The following is a 22,541-nucleotide window of genomic DNA, read 5'->3' on the forward strand; positions in this document are numbered from 1 at the left end:
TTGTGCCTATGAGTTGTTGGCTCTGCTGGCCCCATGTCTCGCCTTGCACTGAACCTCAGTTACGCCTTGTGGGAGAGGTGGTGACACCAGCCCTGCTGCAGAGAAGCTCAGTTCTCAGAAAAGGCAAGAAGTTCTGGGTGTTTCACAGCACATTTGTACTGCTGCTGCTCAAGGGGGGATTTCCATCCTCCCTCCTGTGGACTGTTCTTCACTTCAACATGCGAAAAGTAGCAAAATTTTAGCAAAGTACAGTATGGCTGATGTACAAATGAGAGCTCCCTACACTTGCTTCCTCCTCTTAGGTTTCTGCAGCAGCTTGGGCCCACTGGATTGTTGTTTGGGGCTTTTGGGCCACTGCTGAACTACAGGCAACAGGAGCTTAGGGAAGATGGTTTTTATTTTGGTTGAGCATTTTTGGTACAAGGATGCATGCTGGGATGCAGCTGGAATTGATCACCAAAGTCAAGGAGGACAGGGAAGTGGGAAGGGGATTGTTGTGCTAGGACAGGCTGTCTCAAATTCACTGTTACAGCCAAGACAACTTGGCTCCCATGTGCTGCTTTCCAGACTGGAATAAGAGGAAGAAGTGAAGGGTTCCTGCTTTTTGTTTTTTTTTTGAGGGATTATGCTGTTGCAGGAATTGGGGTCTGTGCTGAAGAGCTGGCTCTCCTGCAGAACAGAGCTGCTCAGCAGGGAAGCTGCCCCGTGTTTAGCCCAGGAGCCCGGATGAGCAACATGTAGAGCAAGAAGTCTCTTTTTCTACATTTGCAATTGCCACAATTGAAACAATTGCCACAACAGATACCTTCCTCAAGCTTCCCACTCTGGGAGCTTCCAAAACCCCTACCTTGGTGTCAGATGGGGATCAGAATGTGCGTGTGGCTGGCTGAAAGGAGCACGGCCAGAGCAAGGAACACAAATCACAGGCCAGATGAGCTTATAGCAAGACATCTGTCTATAGCTAGTTCAAATAGCTTCTCTGGCAGCTTGAGTGGCTTCCTGTTTTCTCTCTCCTCCCAACCCCTTCCACTCTGGCTGCTATCGTTTGCTTCTAGCTATCGGTCCTTGTTGCTAATATGGGGAAGTGCACTGCGATGTGGCCGAGCGATAGAGCACTCGCCAACCTGGCAGCCAAGCTGTGAGCAGCGCAGGGGCTGAGGTTAGGTCCCACCTCAAACTGAGCTTCTTGAAGAGAAGTGAGAAGTGGGGTTGTTCAGCTCCTTTGCAGAAAGGAAAGCCGAGCAAGCAACCACAGCCTTGCACCAACAGCCCAAGTCATGCCTGCTTGGGCAATACTGGGTGCTCAGGTGGGAGACAGTTTCCTTCCTGCCCAGGCTCCAGCATTGTCCAATTTTTTAAATGGGTTTTAAAATGGGTTTTTTAAATGGGTTTTTTAAATGGGTTTTAAAATGGGCATCGGGAGCCAGGAGCAGGAAGGCAGGCAGCTGGTGCTGATGGATCTGCGTGGAGGGGCAGCTCCGACCTGGGGTGTCTCTGGCCTCACCAAACTTCTGAACTGTCCCAGTATCTCATGTTTCCCAGTGCTCTTCTGTTTGAAGGATTGAGATGCTGTAGGCCATTTACTGGTATTTAGGAGCCTTAGACCAAAAACCTGGGGCCTTCATCTCCAGAGAAGGGCTGGCGAGTAGAGCACAAGTGTAATTTTACACCCAGCGCTGCACATATTTGATAGCAGCTGAGGTGCTACGCCTCAGGATTTAAATGCTGACAGACTGAATTTTCACCATACGGTGGTGAGTGCAGCAGCCTGCGAGATGCTGAGATGGCGTCCCTGAATGTGCCAGCAGCCTGCTAGGCCAAGCAAACAGCTCTGAGACGTGAATACCCCCTCCTTTCATCGTGGTCCCATCGTGTTCAAAGCAGAAGTCTGACTCCTTCAGACAGCAGTATTTGTCTGGAGGAGAAGTGCCAGAGGCAGAGCTGCAGGGTAAAGACGTCTCTTTCTGAGAAGCTCCATCCATTATATGCTGAAGTGCTGCTCAGCGTCTCGGGACCATCTCCTGTCACTTCACAAACACTAATTAAGTGAGCCTCCCAACGTGCATGCCATTCCTGACAGGTGTCTGCGTGACCAGCCCTTGAAACAAAAGGGAGACTCCACAGTCTCTGCCCAAGCAATCTGTGTGGGTACCTCGCTCTCCTTCCAGCTAGAAAGCTGGCCCTAAACCATCCTTCCAGCAACCTGCAAAGGTTTCCACATCTCTCTCCCTCTCTGTGGTCCCAGCAGCAGCACACTGTATCCTCCTCCGGTCCTCAGGCTGTCCCTGGCTCCTCACCTTGCAGAACAGAGCACAATGAATCTGCGTGTGGTTTCCAGCCCCCTCCTCCTCTCTCTGCCCTGCTTCCCCTCCTGCCAGGCCCCACACACCACCATGGACTTTGTCCTGCTTACACCACAGGGCATCATTTATGTTCCAGCTTTGTGTTTTCTGGCCTTTTTTTCCCACTTTTTACCCCTGAGGCTGTTCTTGTGCCGCTCGAACGCTGACCTCGCTACGTGTGAGATGCCTGCATCTTTCTAATGACAGGTGACAGAGCTCCCCGGGGCACAGTAACACTGCCTCACCGTCTCCAGACACCCCAAAATGGGACCTGTCTCCTTGTGCCCGTGAGGAGCCCAGCCGTGGCCTGCAGGCAGCAAGGCCTCGGGGCCATTGCGAGTAGGATACATGTAGATGCTTGCTCGGGATTGACTCCCCCAGCACAACTCAAGTCTGAAGCGGATCAAAGTCGAATATATACTAAGTTAGTTTGCAGATGATGCTAAATTAGGAGGATCTGTTGACTCCTTCCAGAGTAGAGAGGCCTTGCAGAGAGATCACAACAAATGAGAGGGCTGTGCAGTCACCAAACACGTGAAATTCAACAGATGTGCCAGATTTTGCACCTGCAAAGGGGTAACCCTGGCTGTACGTACAGCCTGGGGGATGAGAGACTGGAGAGCAGCCCTGTGGAAAGGGATATGGGGGCTCTGGTTGATGGCAAGTTGACTCTGAGTCTGTGTGCTCCGACAGCCAAAAGGGCTGAGCACATTCTGGGGCACATCAGGCACGGCATTGCTAGCAGGTCGAGGGCAGGGATTGTCCCGCTCTGTGCTGGTGGGGCCTCACCTCAAGCATTGTGTGTGGTTTTGGGTACTGCAGTGTAAGAAGGACGTGAAAGTTAAGAGTTCAAAGGAGGGGTACAAAGTCGGTGAAGGGTCTGGAGGGGAAGATGTAGAGGGGTGGCTGAGCCCCTTGGTGTGTTCAGGGCAGGGCAGGCTGAGGGGAGGCCTCATGGTGGCCTGCAGCTCCCTCACAAGGGGAGCGGAGGGGCAGGCGCTGAGCTCTGCTCTCTGGGGACAGCGACAGGACCCGAGGGAACGGCACGGGGCTGGGACAGGGGAGGGTCAGGCTGGGGGTCAGGGAAAGGTTCTGCACCCAGAGGTGCTCGGGCTCTGGGACAGGCTCCCCAGGGCGGTGGACACGGCTCTGAGCCCGACGGAGCCGAGGTGTCTGCGTACGCGCCCCCAGACACGGCCAGGCCCGGCTCCAGGCGCTGCCGTGCGCCACCGCCGCCCGGGCTCCCTGACGGGGCTCCGCCGCCGCCGCCCCCACGGCACCCCGCGCGCGCGGGGAGGCGGCGCCCCCGCGTGACGTCACGCCGCCGGGGCGGAGGCCCCCGCCGAGAGGCTGCTGGGCCGCGGGGGCTGCGCGCACGCGCCGCGGCCTCCAGCCGTGCGGCGGACGAGCGGAGCCCGGAGGCGCGGGGAGGCGGCGGCGGCGCTCGCGCTCCCGACCCCGCCCCGGCGGCGGAGGAGGCCCCGCGCCGCGTGACCCCCCCCCCTTCCCTCCTCCCCCTTTCCCCCTCCCTCCTTCCCTCCCTCCATCCATCCCCTCCCGCTCCGCCGCGGGTTCGACCCCCGAGAGCCCGTGCGGGGGGGATGCGGCAGCCTCCGCCGCCTCCCCCCGCCGCTGCGGGCCTGCCGCCGGTGGTGGTGGCGGCGGCGGCGGCGGCGGGAGGCCGCGGGGCCTCCTGGTGAGGTGAAGCGCCGGGGGGGGGCCGCCCGCCCGCCCGCTCGCCCGCCCGCCCGCTCGCTCCCTCCCTCCCTCCCTCCCGCCGCGGCCTAGCGTCCCCGGCACTGCCCCGCCCGCCCGAGGCCCCCGGCGGGCCGGGCCCGGCGGCACAATGCAGGCGCAGCCGCTGCTCTACGAGTTCTTCAGCGAGGAGAACGCGCCCAAGTGGCGGGGGCTGCTGGTGCCCGCCCTCAAGAAGGTTGGTGAGGCCCCGGGCACGGCCTGTCAGCGGGCCGCGGGGCTCCCCGAGGGAGGAGGGGGCCGGGCACGGCGCTGGGGGGGTGCTGAGGGGGGTTTGGAGCCTCCCCCCCCCCCACCAGAGACACATCGGAGAGGGCTGGGTGCCCTCGGGGTGGGGATGGAGGTGTCTGGGGGCTGGGAGGAAATGGTGGGGGCTCCTCAGGAGGGGGTTGTTTTGGGGGGGGGCTCCTCTTCCACTTGTGCGCCCGGAGCTCGAAAGCAGAAGGCTTTTGAAGCGGGAGGTGGCTGGTGCTGCTGCTCAGGCTGCACTCGGTGCTTTCCTAGTCCGACACGGCGACGTTTTACAAGTCTATGTAGCTCTCACGGTTAAAGGCGACACTTTTGCTCAAAGCACTTGCTCCTAGGGCTGACTGAACTGTTGCATCCCCCAGTGTGGGTTGGAAATCTCAAGTGCTGCAGTCGTGCCGGTACGGTATTTCTTCCGAATTTCCTCTTGCCTCGTTTTTCTGGGCGTGCTCTTTGAGGTCTCCAGCGGTGTGCTCTCGTCCAGATCTTGGAAGTCTTCTTGCTTGTCTCATCCATAGCTTGTGGTGCTCACGGCCTATCCCTCATCGGTAGGCCCTTTCTGAAAGTAAACTGTGCACATTGTCCGCCTGGCTGCTCCTTGTGCTGCTTGCAAGCTCTTGGACGGCCACCCAGCTGGAGCCTGGGGGGAAAGTGGAGCCACCCAAGGTCTCAAAACAGCGCGAGATCGCTCCTTTGGAGGTTGTTTTATTCCATGGAGTAGCAGGGATTCATCAAACTTGGAGCCGGGCTCAGTGCTGAGTACTGGAGGACATAGACTGAGGATCTCAAGGCAAAAATGAGCGAAGACATTGGAATTGCTCTCTGCGTCTGAAGCATGACACTTTATCCCAATGGGCAAGGCAGCCATGGAGCCACCCTGGATTAAAGATGCTTGCTGAGGGATTTGGATGAATTGCTTGGGCAGAAAGCAGAGGAGGAATTCCGGAGTCTGAAGTCAACGAAGAAGGCCGGCGGTGACAAGCTACAGGGGATGACAAACTGGCCCTGCAAGGTACGTTGTCTTGGTTTCACTGTTTTGAGCGCCATTCCTTGCTGCGTGTTGGGGGACAGCAGGAGTGACACGGAGTTAGTTCTGGAGGCTTGACACTCGAACACACAACTGTCTAGCAGATGTTAACTCTTAACCTCAGCTCTTCATTAGGTCGCCACCTGTTTCTTATCTTCTCTCAGGCTATTGCCCAGCATGCTCCAGAAGCGCAGGCTGCTGCTGCTGCTTCCTGTCCCCGTAGAAATGGAGAACCTGTCCGTGTCACCTGCTTCACTGAACAGCCAAATACTTGAGTTACAGGAGAACTAAATGGCAGACGAAAATATCAAGCTGTTTTCTTAATGGTTTCTTTGTTAACAGAGAAGCCAAACAGGGTGTTTTACTAACTTACATGGGTACAAGTCATCTTGGCTAGGGCGTTTAGTCCTTTAGATAAAGGCCCCATAACGTAATGAACCTGTCATAAGTGGCAGGTAGGACGGGGAGAATTGCAGCGTGCGTGCTTTGCCGATCATCCATCCTCGCTCAGGAAAAGCTTTGCGGCGGCTGGGTCTGAGACCCTGCCCCTTGCTCTGCCAGCCAGAGACCAGAACTGTCCCTGGAGCCCGCATGCGGGACCAGTAAGACAGAGACCACGGCAGCGTGTGCCAGCAAGGTCAAAGGGCAGAGCTGGCCTGGAGGGAGAGCGGTGCTGTGTGGCTTTGTCTGCTAAACTGCCAGCGAGCACGCTCCCTCAGTCGGGGTCAGGTTGTCCGAAGCTGATGTGCATCTGGAGGAGAGTTTTCCTTCCCTGCTCCCAACTAGCTGAGCACATTCTCAGGTAGTGGCAGCAGGCTGCTTTCCGAGCTCCACCTTGAAACCTGTCAGGTGCACGGACAGGATTGTTATGTTTTCCTGCATAGCTGCAAGTGAGACTTAACGCTTTGGGGAGGCCTACGCTGAATTAATGTCTCCGAGTAGGAGAGCGGTGTTTTAATTTAACGTCGGTGAAACGCATGTACCAGGATGGAGCCTTCCCAGCTCCTGGGGAAGGCTGCAGTTACCCTTCTGTAACTTCACGTTGGCTTCTAATGTGGAGCTCGAGCAACAATGCTAGAACGACTTTCTTAAAAATAGGCTTTGTTGAATAATTGCAAAGGGTTTTCTTTTTCCCAACGGGTTATTTTGATTCTATGTTTTTTATCAAACAACAAAACCAAGCACATGTAGTAAGAATAAATCACTTCTTATGTCAATAAATTCTTAAGAGCATGTGCCATGTATTTCATTAGACATGGGCCTTAACAATAGGCTCTGTAGTGCACTGTCTTTGCATTTAACAGCTGCATTTGCAAAAAGCAGCTTTTGTACCATTCAGATCATAATGTAATCCCTTTTCTTCCCATTCTTCTTCAGATCCTGTCAAGATATACTCCAGTGCACTCAATTAGGAAGAAAATGATGTGTAGTGAGAGATGCTTCTCTGCCTGGTCACTGTTACTTTGAAGCATCAGGAGAGGAGTGTCGCAGAGCCCCACGGCCGCTGACAAAAGACAGTAATCCTGGTGACGAGCTACAAGAAAAGGAAGTAAGAATGTCAGCTGGTGTTGGAAGTCGTGGTTGCAGAAACGGACAGAAGGTGAGATGCTGCCAATGAAGACGGAGGACTCAAGACATACGAAACACCAGAGCTCTTGGGTGGCTGGAGACGGGGACACGTGGCTTCTGGACACCTCGGAAAACAGGCTGAGAAGGGACGCCTGCACAGCAATACCTCTTCAGACAGTGGTGTTCTGCTAGCGAACATACACGCTTCCTTCTGATCAGAACCTTTTGGATAGTTTTTCTTGAACATCTTTCCCTGGGGCTTCATCTTGCTTGTATAACTCTTGTACAGTAGGAATTTCTCCACGTAGCTATGAGTTGCTTCTTCCCTGATACGTTGGTTTTGACTGCAGAAAGTGTCATCCTTATTGCTGGCTACCTTCAGTAGTCGAATCATTTAGAGAAATAAAACGTCTTCCTTACTGTACAGATGTAGGAGTACCACCACTTGAATACCTCGAGTTGTTTTGAAGCAGTTGAGCAATTAACGAGGGGTGCTTTTGGAATTTACTGTGGTCAGAATGATTGGATTGAAGTGGTTTGACAGCTGAGGAGGATTTGCAGCTTCAGTGAAGGGAACTGTTCCAGGCAGCGTGCTCCCAGATACTCAGTGTATCGCCTAGTCAATCTCTTCTACCTTTCACGGAGCAAAAGAGACAAGCGAAGTTCCTGAAATGACTTCAGAAGGTCTGGGAAGCTGTGGCTGACACAAACATTTCTACCTGACTTAATTATCTAGTTCTCTAAACTGATGACGGCCCGGTTGCCATTCTGAGTAACGAGCAGCAGTAGTTGTTATTGGCACGGTTTCACTGCAGATGTAGGACATCCTTAAGTTTTGATAGCTCTGGATTCTCTGTACTTCTGATGGCTGCGGAGGATAAAGTTAAGATCCTGAAGTTGCTCAAGTGCGGATTTAAGACCCCTGTGCTTGTTTTACTTAGCTTGATCCCTTAAAAAATCAGTAAACAGCAGAGAAGTGCAGTAAGCTCTGCAGAGTTGCGGGGTATCAGTGGAGTTGTACAAGAAAAAAACCACCCTGTTTTTATGGGGTGTTTGCTCTATGAGAACACTCACTCATGCAAGCTGTCCGTAAAACATTTCATCCTAGAGTACTTTAGCGATAAGCAGCTGCTTGTCGGTACTTCTGTAGTCATCGAGGGCAGATTAACAAAAGCCGCGCTGTGTAAAAATGAGGGGTGTAACGTTAGTGAGGACTCTCAGAGCAACCCAAGTGGGGGGAAAGAAAAAAGCCTGCCCTGCCACCAGGTTGCTTCTAATAATGTAATAAGCTGTCTGTGAAGGCTTGTGTTTTCCACGTCTGTCTTCGGTATTTCGAAGGTTTGGAGAAATGCTTGTAATCAGTTGAGTCTCGCCCTGTGTTTCGGAAAACAGCTTGGTCTTTGATTCAGGAGAGGTGCCAGAGGCCCTGCCTCTTCCCACCATGTTAGAGTGCAAGGAAAATGATGGATTCCCCCCACCGGTAGCTGGAGAGCATTTGCTATCCAAGCAGGCAGGGAAGGGCAGCGCTTGCTTGCTTTACCTTTGCAGCCTGTCTTATCACGGCTTCTTCCATTTTACTCTCCAGACGCTGTGATAAACGCGATGTTTTTCCTTCAGTTTTCTTACGAGTGCCTCAGCTGCCACCGAGAGAAACTCGCGGTGCGGTGGTACCTGTGCTCGGCAGCGAAGCGTGCTTGTTTGCTGAGTGCATCTCGGTGTTTGATTCACTTTGACCTTGTGCCAGAATCCCGGGAGATGGGTATCCTTGCCTGGACATGGAAATGACATTCCCTGCCCGACAGAAGATGCTTCGCTTGTTCATTTTGGTTTGTCGCGTGGCTTTAGGATGATTTCCTCCTATTATCCACCTTTCTGAAGCTTCTGCTGCTCGTGGAGGCACGTGGTTCTGTGTCTTGTTCTGCAGCCTTTCATATGTAGGATGGAGAGCTTTCATCAGAGGCTGAGATTTTTTTTAGCTTCACATTCAATGTGAATTACCCTTTCCTCTTGGAGGCATGAGGGAGGGGTAACTGAAAATTGTTGTGAAGGGAGCTTGGTTCAGTACCAGTCAGATTGACAACAGGTAAAAGGGAGAGCTCACAGAGGAAACTTAACAAACACCGGTTTAGTGCAGGATAAACCCCAGAATATTGGTCTGGGCTTGGGTTTGGATTATCTTGTGGCCAGCCTCAGAGCTGCTCTGTTGGACCAGCTGGAAAATAAAACCCCTGTGGAAGCTGGAGCTGTAAAATCTGCTTTCCTTGGACTCAGCCCTCTTTCTGGATTTGGTCTAGATCATGTCTTTCCTATGAGAAACGGGTGTGTATTCTGGTTCACTGCTTGAAAAAGCTTTATCAGAAACGTTTAATTTTTTATATAAAACAAGTTGCTAAGGGTTGTAAGTTAAGATCAGATATTTTTGCGTCATTTGTTAAAGAGAGGTGTTCATCTGTTTCTCTGATTTCTTTCAGACAGTTTAGGCTTGTTGGTGCCTGATTTTCAATCTGTTGCCATTCCTGATAGAAATTCTTTGCTCTTGTTGACTTTATTAAAAGAAAAGGGGGTGGGGGGGATGCCAAGTCATAGGGTCATAGGATTTTCCTGAAGTGCTACAAATTTTCTTAAGCAGGTGTTGCACTTTCTCTGTTCATAAACAGAGCATGGAAAGTTGTTCGAGAAAGGCTTGCTTGGCTTGTCTCCAATTAAAGGAAATCCTGGTGGGTTTTGTTTCCATTCCAAAAATCAAGGGAAGAAGGAATGCATGCCTTAAATAAAAAAGGAAAGAATTGGGCGAATTGGGTGAAAATGGTGAAACGGAGGCAGGGGTTTCTAGCCGTTCTGAATTGTGTTTTCCCCTTAGGATTTGTTGGGTTATCTTGGAGAACTGAAGCTTTTGTCAAAAGATTTTTAAGCTGTTCTTGTGGTAATTCCCCTTATCACGAGATAGACATTTTGGTGTGTGTGGGAGGGAAGGGATGGGTTCTGTCATTATTTAAGGGAGAGGTTAAATGCTTAGATAAGGATCTTATCTAAACATCACTACACTTCAGAAGTTGTTACTCTGTTTTTATCGCCCCTATTCCTGACATGGGCTGGCGAGGGGGCTGGTGGGATTCACGCAGCGCTCGCTGTTCTCAGGGGCGATAAGGCAGGGTGGCCTGCTTGTTTGTTTTTAATTAATATTTTAATTTTTAATTTCAAATCTGAGCGGACTTTCTGCAAAGGATGGAAACCCCCCGGTAACTCGATCTCCTTTTTTTTTTTTTATTTTTTATTATTGTTTTTTTTGAACGGGTCACGTGGCGGCGGCGCCCGCTAGCAGACGTTCTCACTTGGTGCCTTCCCTTACCAAACCCCGCGCCGTCCCCGCTCTTGCATCATGCCCCAGCTGATGAACTCCTCGGGACTGGCTTCGCGTGCCCTCAAACGCACTGCCTGCTCCTCGGCCCGGGCCTCGAGGTGCTGCCGGAGCGCAGATACCCAAATTACACGTTCCTGTGATGGCTGTGCACCGGGCCGTCCTGTAATTTTCCCCGTCGGACTAGTTGTTTTCTTGCTTTTGCTGGTCTGACTTTGAACCCTAAATGATACTAAATCTCACTTAAGTAGCAATGAAGGTTATTTACTGCCTGCCTAATACAGATAAACTGTGCCGGCAAGCTGGAGGCACCTCATGATGTTTTTCTCTGCCGGGGTGGATATTGTGCTAAGGCAGAGCTCGGCGCTGCCAGCAGACGATGGCCTTCGAGAAGCACGGTGTAATTGCTCCCCAAACACAAACGCTTAGGAAAAATGCTTGGAACTTTATCTCCTGAACTAGAAGTAGGTTATCGGTGTTGACTTTGTTTTGGTTGACTGTGGATAATGTTTCAGGTCACAGCCCGGTGTGGTGTTTGTTTGTTTGTTCTTACTCCTATAGACAATTACAGGCAGACAGGGTATGATGAGTCCATTCTCTACAATCTATTTTCTAAGAAAAGGAGAAAAGAGAAACGGTTTTCATCGCTCAGCTTTATCCCGTTCTGTATTTCTTACTGCCTGAATGACTCGGTAATTTAATACTTTTTCCAAGTACAGAATGCTAGAGAAATCCGTAGGGTTCACGTAATAGAGATTTTTTTTTTCAGTTCCGCCTTAAAAATAAATCAAGACGGCTACCTCCAGGCAGCTCGGATCAGCTCTCATCTTTAAGAGAGGTCTTCTGCAGGTCTGTAATTTGTGATGTTAAAATGTCCCGAGCTGGTGCAGTGTTTCAGACATCGGTATTTGAATTGTAAATGATTGCTGGGACTGCTGGGGATGCTGTTATGCAGGTACCTCCAAAAACACACTCCGTGGCTGTGTGTGGCCGAGTTCTTGGTATTTCGATTACCCCAACAGTTTCATTTTTCTTTTCGTTAGTCACGTGGGGAGAAGTTCTCCTCTCCGGACAGTATTTTCAAGCTTAAAAAAAGCAACAAACTTTGGAGGCGTTCTTTAAGACCTAGTGGATCAAGGTACACAACCTGCAAGTAACTAAACCCCTGATCTAGTACGTTTAATTCTCTACAGCAGCTAAGTGAGCACCAGGGCTGTGCCCAGACATGAAGTTTTCAAACTAATGAGTGCCTTAGCAAGCAAGTGGATTTCTATTTGAGGCTGTTGCGTGTTTGAACTTCATAACATTTAATTCTTGCTATAGCTGCAAGTAGGAATGAGAACTCAGCTGTGAAATTAAATAATTATGGCAGCAGAATTTGAATATAGACATGGGTTTAATATTGGGATGAGACAGATTGCTGGGGTTTGGTTTAAGGCGGTTAAGCTCTTCTGGAGGTGATTGAGAGAACTGGAGGCATTTTGAGTTGAGTGCGGTGGGAATGGTAAAATGATGAAATTGGGGCTTGAAATGTGTTGCGAAAGTCAGCAGTCAGCTTGCTCTGGCATAATATTTGCCATCAGTGCTTAGGGTTGAGATTAAACTGCCTGTCAGTTTGAAGCTCTTGGAGCACTGAGCTTTGCATACCTGAAACTTAAACCGGCTAAAACAGTGCTATTTTGTTACCTGCAAAAGCACAGAGAGAAGCTGTGCTGCAGTTCAAATGGCTGTCTAGAAAAATAAGTTGGTAACCTGACCCTTTGGGAGGAGCAAGGAGTAGTGTGCCTCAGTGGGTTTACACCACTGAGAATTCCCAGGTGCTTACGACGACATGCTTGTAAATGTCTGGGGACCAAAACCTCTGAATGCCAGGATGACTGTGGCCTTTTTCTGAGTATTTTTAATTCTAGCATCTGACATCAAAATGATGAGCACAGAAACAAACTTCTAAACGTATCTTCTTTTACCGAGAGCTGACTGACAATGAATTAAATAATTGGGAGGCTAAATACTGCTGGAATCTTTGCTGTTTCTATAGCGCTCCGCCTTTGAAAAAAGTTCTGGATCTTGTTATTATAGCTGCAGTGGTGTGCAGGGAGCTGTAAATGGACAAAATCCCCATGTCTGCAGCGTGTTCTGCAAATGGTGTAAGAGTTGGGGTGGAAAGATGAATTTATGCAGAGTATTTAAGGAGTTTTCCTAATTGCACTGCTGAACACCGTTATTAATTAGCTGTTTTTTTGACATTAAATATTACTTACAGCCATTTGAGTACGTGTAGTATTTGAGGTTTGTATTCCTAGCAAGTGTAAATGAGTGTTTCGCTTGTCTGTCCAGTGTGCCTTAAAAGAGCTCAGCGCACATGCAGTTCTCGCTGGATTTTTCTGAACTGTTTGGCTCGTTCTTTTGTCATCTTTTTTTGCAACTAAAGCATGTCGTTTGGGAAAGAGCAAAAAATAAGACTGATTCTTCTGTTTCGTACAGGTTCAGGTGCAAGTCCATCCTAAACTTTCCTCTACTGAAGATGCGTTACAGTACGTGGAGGAGTTAATTCTCCAGTTGTTAAATATGCTGTGTCAAGCCCAGCCCAGAAGTTTTCTGGATGTAGAGGTACAGAGAATATTTATTACAAATCTGATCTGCATTTTGCAATGTCATTTGAGCTGTTGTACAAAAAGTTCGTATAGTAATCATTTCACAATGCGAAAAGGATCACTTGGTATAAGAAAGAGAAGCAGTAATTATGTATGTTTATGTAACAGAACCTTCAGCAGAAAACCTGCTGAGTTACCTAATAGGTGATTTTCCCATCAGTTGGATTTGTTGTTCAATGCCCAGTAAAACAGTCTCTGTGAACCGCATTACTGTGTAATAGCTGGTGAGTGTAACTTCTGTGCGTAAAGCTGACGGGCTCCTTTCAAAAGGCTTTTTTTTTTTTCGCTGCCTCCCCCCGCCCTGAGATAGCATGCCAACTGTAGCTGCTTCGTCTGAGATCTCGTGCTGCTTTCTCAGCATGGTGATACAGGCTGATACACTCACCCCCCGGAAATTTGAACAAAAATAGTTCAGCTGCTTTCTCAGAATGAGTTGAGGAACACTTCTTTCTTCTCTAAGGAAGCCTCTTCTCTTACGATCCTTATTTCAAAGGTTTACAACCTCTGCTCAGAAAAGCAGCTTGACGTTTGAGAAGAGGTTCCGTTTTAGAAACAACCTAATTTAGTTTCACTCTAAGCCTGTGAATATCTTGGTAGCCCTTTGTGCTTAACCACGATTTGCAGACTTTGCTGCCCAGCTGCAGGCTCCGTTTGCAGTGCGCATGTTGGTTTCCAGTCCTTGGGGGCTGCGGCTGTGCTGTGCCAGGTTAGGTTGCAAAACAAGATGCAACTTCCTCACGTTCTGAAGAAAGTATAGGAGAAGTGTAGGCAATGCTCTGACAGGTACGCGGAGGGCTGAGGAGCTGAGAACTTACGGACAAAGGTTTGATCAAAACAATGCTGGAAAGCCAAAAAAGAAACAAAACTAAAACAAGCAAGAAGAAAAAAACACAGTAAGCTGTCTAAGAGTTCAAGATTCATGAATTTCATCCTTCCTCTTGTTTTGAATGTTGACACCTAATGGTGTTTCAGTGTCCCCTCTCATGGCTAGCCTGTTTTGCAACATTATTCTGGTCAACTGAAGTAACAGAGGTTTGTGGAAGATTGCATGAAGTGTTCTGGTAGCATTGTTTAAAAGCCAGGGTTAAATGTAGTGTTGCTTTAAGAGTCTTATGGTTGTGAAGTCAAGCCCTTAGGATGAGAAATGCAAGAACTGAAGATGATCAGGCAACCTCAATTTACCCCCTTTGTGTTTATGTGTGATGGTTCTGTCTTTAATTATACGGTCATACACGGTTATTTTTCCCCCAGGACACCTTCATTCTTCAGTCAGCAGGCTGGGCTACATTAGGGGGAATGAATCAGTATTAGATATCAAATGAGATTTTTTTTTAAGTAAGATTTCTACTTTCCTCTTGCAGAAGTGTTATGAAGGGAGAGAGGGGGAAAAAAAAAAAAAGAAATCTGTACTTTGGAACATTGGTTGCCACCTTTATAGAATTGTATTCTGTCCCAGTTCTTTTTGTTGGAAAGTTTTTGTTTGTGTACATTGCCCTGTACCAGCTCTTTGTAAGTGGTCATTAATTTCATCTTCCTCGTTTCGTGGTTGCTCAAATTGGGGTCATATTTACGTAAGCGAGCGCTTGCAACTGAAACAGTCAGTGGGAACTGCGGTCTGAAAAAATATGCGAAGCTATCTGAGAAATTAGATTTCTGGCACCTTTTCTGAAACACCTGGGCTACCAAAAACAGTCAAGGCTTTGAATCTCCAGAGACCCATGTGTGAGTTCCAGCAGGAGAGCTATTCAGAGCATGGGCGAGTGTAGGTGTGTTCCAGCACTGAGTGCTGGATGCAGTAATTAAACTGCAGGAAAAAAAATGAGGGCAAAGCTGAGCTGGCCATGATTGGTCCAACTGCAGACTATGAAACTGTTGGGCAGTCTTTTCCTATTGTTTTCATTGCTGTCTTCAGAGGGGTTTGCATGCCAGTGATAGACAGTATGGGCTGTGTGCTCATCAGTGAAGGTGAAACAAAGCTCCCATCATCTCATTTGGTGACCATTCCATGTCTAAATGTATTTAATTGCTGAATTATCAGGCATGTGCATGAGGGAAGCAAATTGTGCCTGCAAGGGCAACTTCATTCTGGCATTTCTCAAATTTTAAGCACTAGATTTTTCTATGGAAATGATACTCTCATACAGCCTTATGAATGTAGTGAGCACCATGTACCAAAATGATAGGTTGTTACAGAAGCTCTTATAGTCAAAATATTAACATTAGCAGACATTAATTTGTTAATTAACGAGAAGTGATTTCATAGTATATTAGTATTGCTCAGGTCATTCCGATTATGCACTTACCCTCTAGTTCTGGTTTTGTTTTATTTTTAAGGATCGTGTTCAAAAAAGTTTTCCCCATCCTATTGATAAGTGGGCAATAGCTGATGCCCAGTCTGCTATTGAGAAGAGAAAACGAAGAAATCCGTTATCTCTCCCAGTAGAAAAAATCCACCCTTTATTAAAGGTAAGTAGTGACATAATCCTTCTCTTAGAATGCAATTGGAGGTTGACAGCTTTGTTTTGTCTAGTGTCTGTGTGCTGCCTGAAATGTAAACAAGAGAACAGTAACAATACCTGTTTTCAACTTAATTTAATTTTCAGAGTTTTCAGTTTAATTGATTGTGTGTATTTCTTCCATTTGTACATCTAAGAGTTTCTCTGGAAGTTTCTTGATTGTTTTCTGAGTCATGCAAAATGAAATAAGAACAATCAAACTTGAATCAAATGAGTGCTTAGCTTTGTTTATGCAATAGACAGTTAACTAACTTTTAAGTGAGGCTTTTGGGACAGTTCTGGGCTGTTGGCACCTCCACAGTCTACAGTGATGCTGTTTCTTTCCCTGGCCTACAGACTACCATGTTTCTTTAACTAACATAGACTGCATGTCTTGAATGTTTAGGATGAGGAGTTAGAAACTTGCAAGGTTTAGTTGTAACCTGTTGTGTATATTTCATCTACTGAATAACAGTGTAGCACTGACTTTTTTTTTTTTATTTTAATTTTCCTTTCAGGAAGTACTAGGCTACAAAATTGACCACCAAGTGTCTGTTTACATAGTGGCAGTATTAGAATACATTTCTGCAGACATACTGAAATTGGTTGGGAATTACGTACGAAATATAAGGCATTATGAGATTACAAAACAAGATATTAAAGTGGCAATGTGTGCTGATAAGGTAAGCATAACTCTTGTTTCTAATGTTAACAGAAAGTTTTAGTTAAGTTTTGATAGGACAGTGTCTATTCCGTATTGGGTAAATGGGGTGTTGTATATTTGAAAGAAGTTGCTGCAGTAAAATACGGTTCCAATAATACAGCAAAGCTAATTGAGTTTATAGAGCTGTTGCTTGTGCTTATTAATATTTAAGTGTCTATTCCTTATGATACTGCTTGACTAATCCCAGCAATGTGTGGATGCTTTAAAAATTACTGTGAAGCTGCACTAACCCCAAAATTTCATGATTTTGGGAGACCACCCATGCTTAAGACTATATTGCATGTAGAAAGCAGTGTTTCAGTGGTCAAAAATAAATTGAAAAATCCCTTCATAAGCATCACTAATACTCGGGGGGGGGGGGGGGGGGGGTGTGTCCGTATTTTTATCTGCAGGTAGTCTTTCCTGTAGTTTCAGAGGAGTGTTTTGATTCAGAAAGCAGTTACCTCTTTCCTTGGTGATCCAGCAGCCCTGGAGAAGGGTCCACTGTCTGTCTTTGAGGTGCCTTTGTGCTCCAGCTTCTGCGGCCACCTCATTCAGCATCTCAAATCTTCCATTGTTTAAAAAACAAAACTTGAAGTAGATTCTTTCAGAAATGGTATCTGAGAGTAAGATCTTGCTGAAGTCTAGGGATTTCCAGATTTATCACCTCTTCTGGGTACTTCTTGGTCTATATTAATCTGCATCTCTGGATGGAATTGTCTCTGTTTCATCGAATTATTTTGTCTCGTTCATGCTTGTGTTTTTTTCCATCTTGCTTTTCCCTTCATCTCAAGAGAGGAAAGAAAGATGTCTTGTGAAGTCAAGAAGGGCAAAGTATTTCTCAGTCAGGACAGTTGTCTTAGACCCTCTTGCTTTTGGGTGTACTTGCCTGGGTTGTTAAAACAGTGTTTAAAGGTGTGTGTTTGAATAAAGAACAGGAACAGTGCTGTCGCTGCGTGTGTCTTTGTATCCTAGGGAAAGGTAGCAAGCAGAAAAGACTGATTTAGGAAATTCCATTACATGAGCCACTCTTACATCGGAGCAAGTCTTTTTAATATGTACACAGAAGAAACATTTGAAAGACTCTAAAGTAGGCACGTTGGTTTTGCTGCTGCAGTGGAACAAGCTATGGACAGGTATTCCCAGGGTGTTTTCTTTTCCGGTCACATAAAGGACCTTCTTAGTATGTCAGGTTCCTACTGCCAACGTGCATTCAGCTTGGTTTTATTTTTTTGAAACAAACCAGCCAAAACAGTTTGTTGGCCCCATGTCTTTTTTTTTTTTTCCCAAACACTTTCACACTTGCGTCTGTGCCACCCATCCATATAAAAAATTCTACCTCCTCCGAGAGGGGGAAAACATCATCAACAACAACAAAAACCCACCACCACCAAACAAACAAAAAAAGCACCTGCATTTGAATGCAAGCTGTTTTCATTTGACTATCTGCTCATGTTTCTGAATGCTCTAAATTCAGTATCCTGGGCTATGGTTGCTTTGTTTCTGTTGTTTTGACCGTAGTGAGGTATGCCTTGTGATTGCAGCCTGGAATCTTCTAGATCAAGTATGCACTAGAACTGCATCCATGAAGTTATAAATGTTGGGGCCTCCTTGAATACCTATGTTACCCCATGTAATTGCCCACAGTGGTGATGCTATGTAATGTCCTGTTTCCCAGAAATAGTTAGGATTCTGATTGTAATCTGAGTTCCATGTAAATTTTCTGGCTTTACAAGATGAATCACCTTCTTTTCTTAGAACATGTCTTCAGAAGAAGTCAGGCTTAATGCAAAATGTCCATTGTTTTGCTTTCAGAGAAGTTTAAGACCAGGGTGTGTAGCAGGGACCTTTGACTCACTAAGAGAAAGAACCTGCTGCGTGCCCATTTCCCTCCCCACTAGACCTCTGTATTTTTGAGGATTGTTAGAACAGGATCCGGGTGAAGAATGCCTGCTTTAGGTAGGTGTGTTTCTGCCAGTAATGAAGTTGGATGAACCTACGAGACCATCCCTTGTGCTTACAAATCCCCAAGAATTCTCTTGCAGAATAGCTCATTTGTCCAGGACCAGTACTCAACAGCTTGGCTAACTGGCACGTCCTCTAGAGAAGTGCCTGTGTAATGTGCATTGTAGAAGGAAGACTTCTACAGTGAACACCAGGGTAAATGTCAGGTTGTTTGTTGTGGCTCATTCAGAGGCTTAATTCTTCATCTCCAGTTCTGTAATTATTTTGAGAAACACTTGCTCTGTTTTCTGCCGTTTAAAAGCTCTGGTTCATGTTTTACGTGTTAGCCTTCCCTCATGTCGCTCTCGAATGAGTATTTACACCTTCGATCCTGCAGTCTTTTCGTCTGTCTTTTGGTGATTGACAGCCATCACCTCAGTCTCTGCAGCAACAGGCGTAGGTTGCCATGGCTTCACCTCCATCTGTTCGCAAGGGAGGCTGGCAGGCAGCACTTAAATCCTAACTTATTTTGAAATTCATGTGGATTGTTTGATACGTTCTGTGGCCTCCTGGAAGGGGAGTAGCTCTGGGCAGTAGGTTTGTTTATAAACGCTGTCCTCATCTGTCTATCCCAGGACTAAGTCATCTTGTGTGTTGGACTATGTGTTTTGCTGGCTTGTTCTTAAGCTGCATCACTTTAGATTGCGTGGGGACTGTAGTGTTTTATTTTTCTAAAGATAATTCAGATTAAAATGCCTTTACTAATTTGCAGTCAACACATGGACATTAAGTTGTTCTTCAGGTATTATAGACAACAAGCGAAGAGAAAATTCAGTTTGTTGCTTGCTAAGTCATTGTAATGACTCCTGGCTCAGATTCCATGTATGGAAGAGGTTCAGTGATTCACGTAGTCTTTTTCTCGAGAAGTTCAATTTACTAATTGCTTGTGTTCGGTAAACCTTGCTTGGGTAAACAAATGAACTGGGACCTCTGGTGGTTGGGGTTCTTCAAGTCCTTTTGTCTGTGCAGTTCTGTACCTTGACTGACAGCTTTTTCTGAAGCTGCTGCCCTTCCTTGTGGGTCCAATTTAACAAGAAAACTCAGGAGCTATTAAGGACGGAAACCAGCACATCTGCAATGAGTGGGCAAGCGAGTATTCATCACAGGTAGATAACAGGGTTCTGAGCAAAATCATGTATGACTTCCTGTTAAAGCTAAAGGAGAAAAGCCAAAATGTGCATACTTCTTGACCTCAAATACTATATTATCTTCAGAAACTTAGATTATGTTGGCTAATTCAGAGTTACAGAATACGGTTAAGGGCTAAACATCTCTTTGTACTTCGTAGAACACTTCGAATAATAATTGATTTTAGGACCATATTCTGAGAGATGTCTGGATCGGTCTAAGTGACAGGGGATTCTACAGAAATTTCCACTGCAAATAATGACTTGCAAATTAATGATAATGAATGTTGCTTTTGTAGTGCTCAACCAATTGCAGAATTACATGCATAAATATTGCTGCTGATCGCTCTGATTTCATGGCAATGATAATTTCCTTTTCTGGTATCATAGTGGTGGATCTTGAAAAGAAGTTCTTGTCACTTTGTGGCTTTCTCCCTCTTTGCTACCTAGGTGTTAATGGATATGTTCCATCAAGACGTAGAAGATTTAAGTGCACTAACTTTATCTGATGAGGAACCCTCCACCTCAGGGGAGCAAACCTATTATGACCTAGTGAAGTCATTTATGGCGGAGGTTCGCCAGTATATAAGGGAACTAAATCTCATTATCAGAGTTTTTAGAGAGCCATATGCCTCCAACTCCAAACTGTTTTCATCTCATGTAAGTGTTGTATAAAAATAAATAAATTATAGTGTCTATAAATCTAGGTTAACGTTTCTAGAACCTAACTATTGCCCAGTTTAATATAATCCATGTTAGAGAAGCCACTTACCGGTTCTGAAATGTGAATTGTAAAGGAACTTGTGGGGAGCCACTTCTTCTGTAGAAGAAACGACCTGATTTTCTATATTCACTTGCAAGCCTGTAATTTAAGGTTGGCCAGTGTTCTGTGCCATCTTTGATTCATTGTAAATTTTCATATATTTATACATACTTATATAAAGTTATTGTTTTAAAAATAAATTCTGTGATTTTTACGTATTAGTATTACAAAATATATATTAAAATCTTGTTTTAATTAAACAAGTCTTTAACTTCCTAATCATAACAGAGTAGCTTTGCACATAATATTCTTTCTTTTAAATTACTTATTCCTTTTTTTTTATCTGGTTCTGTTGCTTTTTGCAGGATGTGGAAAATATATTTAGCCGTATATCGGACATTCACGAACTCAGTGTGAAGTTATTGGGTCATATAGAAGACACTGTTGAAATGACAGATGAAGGTAGTCCTCACCCATTAGTAGGCAGCTGTTTTGAAGACATGGCTGAGGTAAGACAGTACTTATTTTTTTATTATTCAAATGTATTCTAAGGTCTTGCACGTAGATGCTAAATGCATCTCACTTCTAGGTGCCTTTGTTTAGGTTGAGTTTTTTTTCTTCCCACTGTCCCCTCAGTCATGTGGGGACTGCTTTCACCTTTATAATTTTAGTCCTCAGTCTTTGTGGGCTGTTTAGTCGTAGTTAGCACAAGAAGGAAACAAACAAACAAAACCACCTGTGACTAGATTTCAGTAGAAATGGAGAATTCTGTAAATCAGCCGAAAATCAGGATTTCTGTGCAAAGACAGTGGAGCAAGGTCTTTTTTTTTTTGTCAGGTGTGCTAAGGTGGTGAGGAAAGCTATTAAACTAGGCTTGTTAGGGCGCGGAGTCTGAAGTGTGCAGTTGGAAAAAATCAGGGGGAGGTTACTAAAGAGAATGTTGTGGTTGAGCTTCTCCTCCAAAGACCTGCCAGTCAAAAACAGACCAAAGCCTTCTTCAAACAAGCAGGAGTTATCTCATTATCGTGGGCCTTGGTTCTCTTGGTAGAATAATCATGGTGACATCTGCTGGGAGGACAACTTATTTTGGTTCAAGTAGTCCAGGCGATTTCTGGAGAGCAATGGGGACAGTATTTTGTGGCATGTGCTTATGGGCTATCTAGGTAAGGTGCTCCAATTCACCTCTTTTCTCTGGAGCAAGGGAGCAGTGGCAGGAGTGTCAAAGCCAATGGCAGGCTTGGCTGCAGGGGTGGAGTTGAAGGTCGTGAGGAAAGAACAGGAGACAAGAAGCAGACTGAACACCCTGTTTTTTGGGAGAGAAGACTTAGCTCATTCAGGGAATGGGTAGATAGAATCGTATTGGTTGCTTTCAGGGTAGAAGGGACTCAGGATAGTGGGCTTATTCTTAAAGGCAGTGTGTTCAGGAATTATGCTTTCCCAGTCCCCAAGAAAAAGGCCAGGTGTAGTAGGAGGCCAGGGTGAGTACAGTTTGGGGGTTCCTGTTGAGTCAAATGCAAAAAGAAATACAGGCTTCCCATGAGGAATGTAAAAGCATTGTCTAGACAGGTGGAAATGGCATTAAGAGGGCTGCAGTTCACCTGTAGTTAAACTTGATGAGGACTGTGAAGGAAAGCAAGAAAGCTTTAATGTGTAAAATAGCATGGAAAGAAAGACAATAGAAAATGTGGGTATCCTGCTCATGGGGTAAGACACCCCGTTTTAGAAGATAAAAATATGTGTTTGAGGTACTCTGAATCTCCTTTGCTCAGTCTTTACTGGCCAGATATGCTTTCAGGCCTCCCAGGTAAGATTGAAGGAGAGGGGTGAAACTCAAGGATCAGGTTAAGGACTATTCATCTAAGGTGGGTATATGTGAGTCTCTGCAGCACGACAGGATGCTGATGCAGCTGGCTAGTATCATTGCAAGGCCACTGACCAGAGTTCTTCAAGTTTAGTTGTGAGTTGTGGAGGTCCCCAGTCACCAGAGATAGCATAATGCCTATTCTCCAAGTCTGAGAAGGAGGATCCTGTAAACGAGAAGATGATAAACCTCTCAGTCACTGGGAAGATTATAAAACAAATTTTTCTGAAATTCATGTCCAGCCATGTGAAGGACCAGAATGTGATTCTGAGCAGCCAGCACAGATTTACAAAGGGCAAACTGTACCTGAGCAGCCTGACCACCTTCTGAGAGAAGATGGCTGGTTCCATTGATCAAGGGAGGAGCAGTGACTATCACTTATCTGGAATTAAGCAAGGCCTTCAGCACAGGCTCCTGTAATATCCTTATAATTGGCTTGGTGAGATGTAGACTAGCTAGTTGAACTATAAAGTGGGTGGGAAATTGGCTGGACTGCCAAGCTTGAAGGGCTGTGATCAGCAGTACAAAGTTCACTTGGTGACCAATGGTTAGTGGCATTCCTCAAGGTTCGATAGTAGGGCTGATACTGCTTAATACCTGTTAATGAAGTGGGAGAAGGTCTGCCTCGTCAAGTTGG

The 22,541-nt window shown here is 46.3% G+C and overlaps 1 protein-coding gene across 2 annotated transcripts in view; it reads left to right on the plus strand.

Annotated features, from left to right (window-relative positions):
* The first annotated feature begins 3,727 nt into the window (after positions 1-3,727).
* The window catches only part of SOS1 (SOS Ras/Rac guanine nucleotide exchange factor 1), a 49,590-nt gene continuing 30,776 nt past the window's right edge, over positions 3,728-22,541 (plus strand). The window contains exons 1-7 of one of the 2 annotated variants that reach the window (XM_080584582.1): positions 4,682-5,355; positions 6,748-6,970; positions 12,782-12,907; positions 15,286-15,417; positions 15,965-16,129; positions 19,731-19,940; positions 20,409-20,552. In XM_080584582.1, coding sequence (XP_080440708.1) covers positions 6,926-6,970; positions 12,782-12,907; positions 15,286-15,417; positions 15,965-16,129; positions 19,731-19,940; positions 20,409-20,552 — 822 coding nt within the window. In that variant the 5' untranslated portion in view covers positions 4,682-5,355; positions 6,748-6,925. Of the gene's footprint in view, positions 4,276-4,681; positions 5,356-6,747; positions 6,971-12,781; positions 12,908-15,285; positions 15,418-15,964; positions 16,130-19,730; positions 19,941-20,408; positions 20,553-22,541 lie in introns of those variants that run through there. The other variant, XM_080584581.1, reaches the window with a different exon arrangement.

The sequence above is a fragment of the Anser brachyrhynchus genome (genome assembly GCF_964034855.1).
Source record: "Anser brachyrhynchus genome assembly, chromosome: 3".
Taxonomy (NCBI): Eukaryota; Metazoa; Chordata; class Aves; order Anseriformes; family Anatidae; genus Anser; species Anser brachyrhynchus.